The sequence below is a fragment of the Quercus suber genome, unplaced genomic scaffold (assembly GCF_002906115.3).
Source record: "Quercus suber isolate HL8 unplaced genomic scaffold, Cork oak 2.0 scaffold_101, whole genome shotgun sequence".
In the NCBI taxonomy this organism is placed as follows: domain Eukaryota; kingdom Viridiplantae; phylum Streptophyta; class Magnoliopsida; order Fagales; family Fagaceae; genus Quercus; species Quercus suber.
In genome coordinates, this window is record NW_027069566.1 from 503909 (window position 1) to 516412 (window position 12504).

The 12504-nt window shown below is 50.3% G+C and overlaps 1 protein-coding gene across 1 annotated transcript; it reads left to right on the forward strand.

The window, feature by feature from the left end:
• The first annotated feature begins 1673 nt into the window (after nt 1–1673).
• On the forward strand, nt 1674–2831 carry LOC136068150 (uncharacterized). The gene is made up of 2 exons (XM_065774876.1): nt 1674–2110; nt 2222–2831. The coding sequence occupies exons 1-2, from the start codon at nt 1674–1676 to the stop codon at nt 2829–2831; spliced, it is 1047 nt and encodes a 348-aa protein (XP_065630948.1).
• Nucleotides 2832–12504: the final 9673 nt, after the last annotated feature.

Sequence of the window (12504 nt, forward strand, 5' to 3'; positions counted from 1 at the left end):
CCTCGGATATGTTCCTCGGGGGTCGGACATCGTGCTTTCATCCTTGGACCCCTCATACACCCTCGGCGCGGGCCTCTGGGCCTGGCTTGAAGTGGGCCGAGGCTGCCTGATTCTCTGGCCCCACAATAGCCCCTCAAAATCTTGCTGCACGCATCCTCGGGCAGGGAGAAGGGTTTTGACATCCTCGGGCCTGCTCAGTGCTTAGTCGAGCCTTACACCCCGTCAGCTCTGGGGTCTATTCATCTGCCCAAGGCGCGTTGCTGACGTTTCGGAGCGCGTAACGTGCCCTTCATTAAATTTGGGCGGCTCTGTGCTCCCCACGTTCAACAAGGCGTTACCAATCTAACGGTGGAGGTTTGTCTCGCATTTATGGGCGGGAAAACCCGCATGGTTCTTCGATTTGGGGTATAAATACCCGTTCGAACTGCTTCTTCCTGTTTCTCATTTGCAATCAAGAATTCTCGCGCGTCACTCTTGAGTTGAACCACACTCTCACTCACATCTCCAGCACAAAAAGCCTGTCCGAGGAGCTCTTCCTCTTTTAGTAAGTCGCTCTATCCCTCTCTAAGCTCTCTTCTTCTCCTTCGCCTTCTTCTCCTTCGCTTGTTCTTTCTTAGTTCCTTAGGTGTCAATTGGGATGAGTAGGTTTAAGAAATACGTCTATACTGAGGAAGCGATGGAGAAATTCATCGCCGACTATGAGATTCCTAGCAATGTAGGTCTGAGGTACTGTAAGGATGGGGATTGGCTCTTACAAAGACAGGAGGACGAAGTGGTGATTCCCATTATCGCCTTCCTCGAGGGGGGGATGAGGATCCCTATGGGGCCGGTGATGAGGGGCTACCTCACGCACTTCCGGTTGGCCCCCACTCAGTGTGCAATAAATGTCTTTAGGATTTTGGGCTGTGTGGATGCCCTGAACGAGAAGATGGGGCTAAGGTCGACCCATCATGACGTGAACTGGTGCTACAACCTTCAGCTCCTTAAGGGCAAGTCCTATTACCTGAAGACGAGGGATGACAGGGTACGGCTCATCCAGTGCCTCCCTGAGTCCAGCAATGGGCTGAATGAGGATTTCCTTATCGTGTCCGGGGAGTGGCATGATGGCCTTCACTACCCAACAACGGAGGGAATACCAGGTGGGGCAGTGGGAGTAGGAGGGGTTTCAAGTTCTCTTGTCTTTTTCCTCTCTTTTTTTTTTACTAATGTGGTGGTGTTTTCTCCTTGCAGACCCGCACGCCTTTGAGTGCCACTTCCACCTGGTCAACCTGGAGGATTTGCAGAAGGTACTGAGGGCATCAGTTTTTGTAAACGAGGACGACCATCAAGTTAGGGCCGCCCACAAAATCTCGGGGTATACTCCTGTCTAGAAATCATTCCCGGTTCCGAAGCACGTGATCTGAGCGAATGATCCTCGGCTTCAGAAAATTACTGTGATCGAGGACAGATTTTTGTTCCCTAATGAGCCCTTTGATCCAGAAGTTGTCACCCTAGCCGTCCCCTCTTCTTCCCATGTATTTGCCGAGGCTGTCGAGGAGGATTCAGAGCAGGAAGAGGAAGCGTTTGACGTTTTCGACTAGCTCGATCAGTCCGAGGACTCTCCCGGGGACTTGGGCGACCCTTGTTTGACCAAAGCAGACCTCCTTGCTTCAGAAGCCCTTTCTCTGCCAAAAATGGGTTACAAGAGGAAACCCCCCATTAGCCTGTTGGACCTGATCGAAGGCCAACCGGGGAAGTCCCAGCAGAAGCTTCCCCCTCCTCCTCCTAAGACTCAGTCTGTTCAGATGAGGTCGACTTCCGCCCAGCAGAAACTTCCCCCTCCTCCTCCTCCTCCTTCTCAGACAAGCCTGCCTTCTGGGTCCATGCCCGGCGACCCGAAGAAGAAGAAAGACAAGGGCCAAAGGCTTATGGAGGAAAAGCCAGTGTCCTCGCAGGAGGAGGACAACACTCTACGGCCGTCCAAGCAAATTAAGATAGGCGGCAAGAGCCAGGACAGACAGGTCGTCACCACCTCGTTGGAGGCTCAGGCCTGGCTCCCAGCCCCAATGCTCCATGGGGAGCCCTTGAGGGATGACGCCTCCCTCAGGGACTTCAATGAGGGTGAAGGCGCGTACGTGGCCGACTTCCCACCCTCCTCCTTTTTTTTCTCTTCTTTTTTTTTTTTTGGAGTTGGGCTTATAGTGCATTGATTACTCTAGCAGGCTGTCCAGGCTACCTATAGGTTGGAGGCGGCGGCCAACGACCAAGGGAAGGCCCTCGACTTGGAGCGTGAGAGGCGCTTTCAGGCTACCCGGACCCTCAAGACCTCCGAGGCTGACCTCGCTAAGGCCAGAGAGGAGTTGAAGGCGATGACCAAGGCTCAGGACAGCGCAGAGTCGGGTCTTGAGGGTGCCCAGAACCAGGCCAGGGAGCAGACGAGGCGCCTGGGCGAGGCGGAGGAGCAGCTGAGGATCGCGAGGAAGCTGATCGCATATTTTCAAGCTAAGGTGGTTACGGCCGAAGGGGCCCAGAGAGAGGCAGAGTGGGCCAAATACGAGGCTCAGCGGGCTAAGGTCAAGGCAAATTTTGGCAGGGAGGAGGTCCTGGCTACCAAGGAGGAGGCTGAGACTGCAGCCTACGCTGAGGGGGTGGCTGAGATAGAGGCTCTTTATAAAGCTCAAGTTTCGGGGGTATGTAGGCACTACTGCTCCCAGGTCTGGGCTGAGGCCCTCAAACAAGCTGGGGTGGAGGCCTCGTCCGACCTGTGGAGGGCGGACAGCGTGTACTACCCCCTACTATCTGTGAGGCCACCCCTGATGGCGTCGAGGCTGAGGAGGTTGTTGAGGAGGTAGGGGCTGCTGAACTAAGGGAGGATCCGAGTGAGGAGGTGCCCCAAGGGGTAGCGGAGGTCCCTTCCGATGCTCAAATCCCACCACCGAGGAAGCAGCCATTCTCGCCGTACCTCTGCAGGCCGTCCCCTTAGGTCAGGGCTCAGAGGACCCAGAGGTTGCCCCTGTCCAGCCATCTACAGGGGGCGAGACTGAGCAGAAGGATTAGATCCCTTGGCGTCTTGGTCCAACCTGCTTTTGCTGTTTGCTTGATCTTTTCCTATCCTTTTTATTTTATTTTATTGTTCTTAATTTTTTTATTTTATTTTATGTAATGTGGCTCTTGCCACGCAACTTCTATGAACACATCATTGTAATGGGAGTTTAATTCCTTCTTATCTATTTCGGTTGCTTATTTGTTTGCATGCTATCTGCTTCCTCTCTTTTCTTTTTATTTGCATGAATTTAACTTGAATTGTATCTCGCCAATTACATCAGTAACAATGATAATGAGAGGGAATGTATGCGTGGGCAGTCCCCTTATGTCTCAAGGGCTAGGTAGGGTTTTGATCCTTCCTAACTCAGGATATTTTGAAGTAGTTAGTTTCTCCATAGGCTTGAGTCTGAGGACCGGCAATGCCTTGGTTCTGTCTAACACTTAGGATATTTTGAAGTAGTTAGTTTCCCTATAGGCTTGAGTCCGAAGACCATGCAATGCCTTGGTTCTGTCTAACACTTAGGATATTTTAAAGTAGTTAGTTTCCCCATAGGCTTGAGTCCGAGGACCATGCAACGCCTTGGTTCTGTCTAACACTTAGGATATTTTAAAGTAGTTAGTTTCCCCATAGGCTTGAGTCCGAGGACCATGCAATGCCTTGGTTCTGTCTAACACTTAGGATATTTTGAAGTAGTTAGTTTCCCCATAGGCTTGAGTCCGAGGACCATGCAACGCCTTGGTTCTGTCTAACACTTAGGATATTTTGAAGTAGTTAGTTTCCCCATAGGCTTGAGTCCGAGGACCATGCAATGCCTTGGTTCTGTCTAACACTTAGGATATTTTGAAGTAGTTAGTTTCCCTATAGGCTTGTGTCCGAGGACCATGCAACGCCTTGGTTCTGTCTAACACTTAGGATATTTTGAAGTAGTTAGTTTCCCCATAGGCTTGAGTCCGAGGACCATGCAATGCCTTGGTTCTGTCTAACACTTAGGATATTTTGAAGTAGTTAGTTTCCCCATAGGCTTGAGTCTGAGGACCATGCAAGGCCTTGGTTCTGTCTAACACTTAGGATATTTTGAAGTAGTTAGTTTCCCTATAGGCTTGAGTTTTAGGACCACGCAACGCCTTGGTTCTGTCTAACACTTAGGATATTTTGAAGTAGTTAGTTTCCCCATAGGCTTGAGTCCGAGGACCATGCAACGCCTTGGTTTTGTCAAACACTTAGGATATTTTGAAGTAGTTAGTTTCCCTATAGGCTTGTGTCCGAGGACCATGCAACGCCCTGGTTCTATCTAACACTTAGGATATTTTGAAGTAGTTAGTTTCCCCATAGGCTTGAGTCCGAGGACCATGCAATGCCTTGTTTCTGTCTAACATTTAGGATATTTTGAAGTAGTTAGTTTCCCCATAGGCTTGAGTCCGAGGACCATGCAATGCCTTAGTTCTGTCTAATACTTAGGATATTTTGAAGTAGTTAGTTTCCCCATAGGCTTGAGTCCGAGGACCATGCAATGCTTTGGTTCTGTCTAACACTTAGGATATTTTGAAGTAGTTAGTTTCCCCCTAGGCTTGAGTCCGAGGACCATGCAACGCCTTGGTTCTGTCTAACACTTTGGATATTTTGAAGTAGTTAGTTTCCCTATAGGCTTGAGTTCGAGGACCATGCAACGCCTTGGTTCTGTCTAACACTTAGGATATTTTGAAGTAGTTAGTTTCCCCATAGGCTTGAGTCCGAGGACCATGCAACGCCTTGGTTCTGTCTAACACTTAGGATATTTTGAAGTAGTTAGTTTCCTCATAGGCTTGAGTCCGAGGACCATGCAACGCCTTGGTTCTGTCTAACACTTAGGATATTTTGAAGTAGTTAGTTTCCCCATAGGCTTGAGTCCGAGGACCATGCAATGCCTTGGTTCTGTCTAACACTTAGGATATTTTGAAGTAGTTAGTTTCCCCATAGGCTTGAGTCCGAGGACCATGCAACGCCTTGGTTCTGTCTAACACTTAGTCTTTGCCGTCAAAACGCGAGATACATAGTCATGATAAGGTAAGCATTTGAACCCAAAAAGGTTTCTTCATTAATAATAATACCTTTTCAGGTTATTTACATTCCACGGACGAGGTACAGGTTTTTCGTCTAGATCTTCTAAGTAGTATGCACCTATCCCCGCTACTGACGTAATTCTATAGGGCCTCTCCCAGTTAGGTCCCAGCTTTCCCCAAGAAGGGTTCTTAGCAGCCCCTACGACTTTTCTCAGCACCAGGTCCCCCGGTGTTAGTGGTCTGAGTCTCACATGGGTGTCATACCCCTGCTTGAGCTTTTGTTGGTAATAGGCCAGCTGGATCATCGCTCGTTCCCTTCGTTTGTCTACCAGGTCTAGGCTCCTCCCCAGCAGTTCATCATTGCTGTCTGGGGTGAAAGAGCTTGTCTTTAGTGTCGGGAAGCTTGTTTCCAGGGGGATCATCGCCTCGACACCATAAGTTAAGGCGAAAGGTGTTTCCCCTGTTGACTGCCGGGGCGTGGTCTGGTATGTCCAGAGAACGTGGGGCAGCTCCTCTACCTATCTCCCCTTGGCGTCGTCCAGTCTCTTCTTAAGCCCACTGACGATGACCTTGTTGATGGCCTCGGCTTGTCTGTTTCCCTGAGGGTAGGCGGGCGTTGAGTATCTGTTTGTGACACCAAGTTCATAACAGTACCTCCTGAAGGCCTTGCTATCGAATTGGAGCCCATTATTCGAGACAAGGGTGTGGGGAACCCCAAATCGTGTCACAATGTTCCTCCAAAGGAATTTCTTTGCGTCTACGTCCCTGATGTTGGCCAGTGGCTCTGCCTCGACCCACCTAGTAAAGTAGTCCGTGGCCACCAACAGATACTTCTTAATCCCTGGCGCTCTGGGGAATGGTCCTACAATGTCCAAGCCCCATTGGGTGAACGGCCATGGACTGGACAAGGGATTAAGGACTCCTCCTGGCTGATGGATATTCGGGGCGAACCATTGGCATTGGTCACACTTCTTGACATACTCCTGGGCTTCTTGCTGCATCCCCGGCCACCAGTATCCCAGTGTGACGGCTCGGTGAAACATGGATCTCCCCCCTGTGTGGCTCCCGCAGATTCCCCCGTGCAGCTCTTTGAGCAGTAATTCTGCTGCTTCGAGGTGGACGCACAGCAGGTATGGCCCCGAGTAGGAGCGCCTGTACAGTTTGTGATCCTCGGACAACCAGAACCGAAGAGCCTTTCTTCGTACTTTCTCAGCCTCTGACTTATCTTGGGGCAGAATATCATCTTTGAGGAATCTCACAATGGGGTCCATCCAGCTGGGACCCACTCCGACCCTAAGGATGGGGGTCACTTCCTTCGCCGCCTCACTCACCCTCTCTAGATGCTCCACAAGTATGATCCGGGGTAGACCGTCTGCCGCGGAAGTCGCAAGTGTGGCTAATGAATCGGCATGGCTGTTCCCACCCCTGGGGATATGAGACAGACTGAAAGGGTCGAAGTCCGATTGCAAGCGCTTGACCTGGCCCAGGTATTCTTGCATTCTCGGATCTCGGGCTTCCATCTCTCCCTTTACCTGTCCTACTACCAGTCTCGAGTCTGAGAACATCTCCACCAACTTTCCTCCCATCTTCCGTACCATGGCCATACCCTGTAATAATGCCTCGTACTCGGCCTCGTTGTTTGTGGCCGGGAATCCGAGCCTCAGGGATTTCTCTATGACATGATCTTCAGGGGACACTAAGACTAGTCCTACTCCTGACCATCTTTGGTTTGCCGCGCCACCAACATATACTTTCCAGCATGGTGGCCTCGGGACAGAGACCGCTCCAATTGGCCTCTCGTTAGTGATCCTTCCTCCAGTTTCCACTTCTATAGTTGGCTCAGCGAACTCCGCCGTCAAGTCTGCCAGAACCTGGTCCTTTATGGCAGTCCGAGGCATGTATTTAACGTCGAAGGCCCCCAGGATGGTATTCCACTTTGCAATTCTTCCCGTGTAGTCAGCGGCCTGAAGTACGGACTTCAAGGGTAGTTGGGTTAAGACGACCACCGTGTGAGCCTGGAAGTAATGAGGCAGCTTTCGCGTGGCATGGACCACGGCAAGTATGGCCTTTTCCAAGGGCAAGTACTTGACCTCGGCTTCGTGTAATGACTTGCTAACGTAGTAGACCGGTTTTTGGACGCCACCGTCATCTCGTATCAGCACCAGGCTCACAGCGTGGTGCGCCACAGCGATGTATGCGTATAGGACCTCGTCGGCCTCCAGTTTAGACATGATGGGCGGCCGGGCCAGGTAATCTTTAAGCTGTTGGAAGGCTATGGCACATTCCTCGGACCACTCAAATCCCTTCCACTTGTTAAGTAGGAGATAGAACGGTCTGCATCGGTCGGCCGACCTGGAAATGAATCGATTCAGGGCCGCAATCATTCCTGCGAGCCTCTGGATCTCTTTAGGGTTTTGCGGAGGCCTTAGGTTCTAGATAGCTCTGATTTGGTCGGGGTCGACCTCGATCCCCTAGTGGGTGATGATGTAGCCCAGGAACTTGCCAGATCCCACGCCAAACGAGCACTTGGATGCATTTAGTCGTAGCCTGTGCTTTTTAAGGACGTCGAATATACAGCCGAGGTCCCACAAATGCTCGGACACCAATCTGCTCTTCACCACCATATCGTCAACATAGATCTTAATGTTTTTGCCCAACAATGGCTCGAACATTCTCGTCATCATCCTCTGATAAGTAGATCCAGCGTTCTTCAGGCCGAATGGCATCACCTTGTAGTGGTAGTTCCCAATGGGCGTCATGAAGGCCGTCTTCTCCTGATCCTCCAAGGCTAATGGGATCTGGTGATAGCCTTGAAAGGCGTCTAGGAAGCTTATTCGAGGATGGCCTGCAGTTGCATCCACTAGCTGGTCTATCCGTGGCATTGGGAAGGGGTCCTTCGGGCATGCTTTATTCAGGTCTGTGAAGTCCACGCAAACCCTCAATTTCCCACTTTTCTTCTTGACCACCACAGTGTTGGCTAACCACTCGGGGTAGAATACTTCTTTAATAGCGCCCGCGCGCTTAAGTTTATTGACCTCTTCCTTAACTGCCTCAGCGTGCTCCTTTGACAGGCGTCAGTGTGGCTGCTTCCTGGGGGTCACTGAAGGGTTGACGTTAAGGCGGTGACAGATGAAGGATGGGTCAATTCCTAGGGCATTGCAGGGGTCCCATGCAAACACGTCCAGGTTACTCTTGAGAAACTCAAGCAACTCCTCCTTCTCTCGGGGAGGCAGTTGGGTTCCGACCTAAAAGAACCTCTCCTGGTCGTCGTCGATGACCACTTTTTCTAGGCCTTCGAGCCTTGCTTCCTCGGCGGCCGTGTCAGCTGGTGCCACCGAGGTGGTTGGCTGCTTTAAGTTTTCGGCCATGGTGGCCGAGGGCTCTGTATCTTGCAGACGTGAGGTGGCTGCGACCATACACCGCCTTGCCGTTGACTGGCTCCCTCGGATCTCGAGGATTCGGCCTCCAGACGGAAATTTCACTTTCTGGTGCAAGGAAGAGGTGACACCCCCCCTAAGGTGTGGAGCCAAGGCCTTCCCACAATGGCAGTGTAGGGGGAGTACGTGTTCACCACTATAAAGTCCACCTTCACTACTTCCGGGCCGGTCTGAATGGACAGCCTGATCATGCCCTCCGGGATGACTAGCTTCCCATCGAAGCTCATCAAGGGGGAGCTATAGGGCGACAAGTCCTCGGGCTTTAGCCCCAGCCCCTTATAGAGGTTGGGGTACATGACCTCCGCCGCGCTGCCACCGTCTATCATCACCCTTTTGCCGTCAAAGCCCCCAATTCTGAGGGTGATCACTAAAGCGTCATCGTGGGGTTGGGTGGTCCCGTCCTTGTCCTCGTCCGAAAAAGTCAGGGTCGGGTGACAGCCTCTTCTGGTCCTCTTTGGCTCTGACTAGAACTCCCTGGTAGCCACCTGGGCTATGGACAGCACCCGCAAGGGGCGCAAGCCTGTTCTTCCTAGCGTAGCCAAGATCACATTAATCATTCCAGTGGGCTGCCCTATGGCTGTGTCCCTCCGTGGCTCCTGGTAGGTCTGGCCCTGCTGGTTGCTGGAATGGTGTAGGAGATGCTTCAGCCGCCCTTCCCGAACTAACTGGTCCAGATAGTTCCAAAGATTCCTACAGTCCTCCGTAGCGTGCCCGTGGTCCTGGTGATATTGGCAGTAGCGGTCCTGATTACGCTTCTCAGGGTCCCCCGACATCTTATTCGGCCACTTGAAATACGGTTCGTTCTTGATCTTTTCCAGCACCCTGTGCACTGGTTCTCGGAATACAGCGCCTACAGCCTGGGCGTTTGTCGCCCCAGATTGCCCTATGAAATCTCTTCTCGAATGGGCATTGTTATATCGGTCCGAACTGGAATCCCTCCTCTCCTGAGGGATAGCTTTCTCCTTCCCCTTGCCTTGTAGCAAGTCTTCCTCCACTCGTTTGTATTTGTCGATCCGATCCATTAGCTACCGCACGCTGGTGGCGGGCTTACCAGTTAAGGACTTCCTCAGGCCGTGCCCCATTGGGAGCCTGTTCTTGAACGTGTTGATGGCGACATCATCGTATTTGCCATCCAACTCGTTGTAAATCTCCCAATACTTGTCTGAGTAAGCCTTGAGGGTCTCGTCATCGTGCATGGTCAGGGACAGCAATGCGCTCATGGGCCGAAGAGGTCTACTGTTCGTGACAAAACGGGAACCAAAGGCCTGGGTCAGCTGTCTGTACGAGTCTACGGAATTCATCCTCAAGCCGTTGAACCACCTCATTGCCACAGGCCCCAAGCTGGACGGGAAGACTTTGCACATCAGCGCCTCGTTCTTAGAGTGAACGGCCATCCTTTGATTGAACTGGCTCACGTGCTCCACGGGGTCCGTTTTGCCATTGTAAACGGTGAAGGTCGGCTGCTGGAACCTCCGAGGGAGCACCGCCTCGTCTATGCGACTCTTAAAGGGCAACCTGGAGAGCCGGTCCAGCGCCCTGCTCATGGTGTCACTTCCCAAGCCCTTAGGGGTGGGGCTGCCACGCCTACGCCTCTGATAGCACTCATCCTCGTGGGAGAAAACTTCACTCGGGGGTGTCGTCGACCTTTGCCTGTAGTCGTCATCACTTTCGTCGTTAGAGGGTAAGTCAAGGCTGGGCTCGGGTCGCTTTCGCTGTGCATGGCGCAACTTTCTCTTCAGATCATCTATCTCTCGCTGTATGGCCGCCTTATCGTCCTGCCTCTGAGAGGCGTGACTCTTATCCTCCCGCGGTCTCGCGGCTGGGTCGTTATCGCCTCCCTGGGGCACGCGGCCGCTTCTATGCGTATGGCTTTTGCTAGTTTGTGAGGTGTGCACGTTTCCTTCTCGGAATCGTCCGTTCTCCTCGTTCTGGCCGTGCCCCGTGTCGCCATAGTCGTTCAAACGTTGGGGTCTAGCTGGTTCGTGTCGATGGGAACTCCCTTGGTGAGGGTCTGACCCTACCATGCCTGGCTGTTGTCCTTACTAACGCACGAGTTCTGCCAATTGTAAGGACCAGATTTGGGCACTTCTTCAAGTTGAGAGAGTGGGCCCAGATCCAACTTGCCTTTCAATGAATTTATAGAGAGTGGGCTCAAGAACTAGGCCCTAGTAAGGGATGCAACTGCCCTGCATGGTTGCATGTGGGTTTATCAACTTAAACATGAATTGGGGTGCACAATGACGCTCCTTGGACTTGTCTTCTGAAGCTTGGCATTCTTAATACTTCTTTTAAGATTGATTACAAAGGTCGAGAGGACACAAGTCGCTACAGTACTCCCTCATGCAGATCTTCCGTCCCTTTTCAAGAGAGACTCCTTACGTTATATACCTCTCTAAACTGATCCTAGCCCTCCATTTGTTGATCAGCCAAGCCACCACTTGAGAGCCTGTCCCATCAGCCGCATCCCTATTCCCCCAGTGGGTTGCAGCACCTAAGACAGCACTGTTCAGGAGTCCTGTCCTCATTAATGCGGCCAGGATGTTAGTTGAGGGCATTCAATGTGGAGGTGACAGCTCGCCTAAGACTTGCTCCTTCGTCGTGCTCCCGTCGCCGACGCGTGGCACTGGCCCCTCTCCTCCTCGGATATTCAAGAGGACCCCTCTTTGGTGGAGTGGTGCTCATGTTCTTCCGAGGTCTAGGATGTCCGAGGACGGGGTCATCCTCGGATATATTCCTCGGGGGCCGGACATCGTGCTTTCATCCTCGGACCCCTCATGCACCCTCGGTGCGGGCCTCTGGGCCTGGCTTGAAGTGGGCCGAGGGTGCCTGATTCTCTGGCCCCACACTAACAATACCATCAAAAAAAAAAAAAAATTATGTTTTTGGTAGGATTGATAAGATCAGTAGGATCCCATATAATCCTACAATCCTACGTATGATCCTACCATTTTCACAATCCTAGTGCAATCCTAAATCTTTTAGAGAGGTGGGATCGTAAAATCATGCGATCTTACAATCTAGATCGCGATTTTGACAACCATGTCTCAAGGGAATATTTTATATCTCTATAAAGAGACTATGAATTCCATCTTGAGGATATATATTCCTTCAACATTATGTGTAGTTGCCCCACATACTAAGATTTTGATTGTATGTTTAGATTTCATTCCTGATATATTAAAGCAACTTACATTTTATGATCAGGTTCATAGCGGTCCAGTTCAATATGTCTTATACACTTAAAACATATTAACATATCAATTAGAATTCTTCACTTCCATGATCAAGACAAATCATCTTAATTGACATGTTATAGTCTTCACAAATGAAATGCCCAATTTCATCACCAACTACGAACTAAGATTTTGAATTTACAAAGAACTTATGATTTATATCTTCTGTGACTAAATCACATAAATCACATACTATGCATCTCAAGGACTATATGATAATATCCAAATATTCATGTTACCATTATTTTAAATAATATTAAAACAACTTTATTACATAGCATACAATTGGATTTTAGGGCACTAATCCTAACAATCTCCCACTTGCCCTTAAAAACTGTTGTGCATTAATCTAACTCTCATTCCCTCCAAGTTTGACTCAAAAATCTTCTAGGGCAAATCTTTGGTAAGGGATTCACTAGATTATTTGCACTTTCAATCTTTGCTACTACCATATCTCCTCAAGCCACAATGTCTCAAATAATATGGTACTTTTTTTTTCTATGTGCTTTAGTTTCTTGTGATTCCTTGGATCCTTGGATTGTGCAACTGCTCCATTATTGTCACAGAACAAAGTGATTGAAACTTGCTCCATTCTCATAACACCAAGATCAGAAAGGAATTTCTTGAGCCAAACAACTTCCTTTGCTATTTCACAAATAGCAACATATTCAGATTCCATGGTGGAGTCGATAATACAAAATTGCTTAACACTCCTCCAACTTATGGGTCCACCTTCTAAGGTGAACACATAACTTGAAGTGGACTTTCTG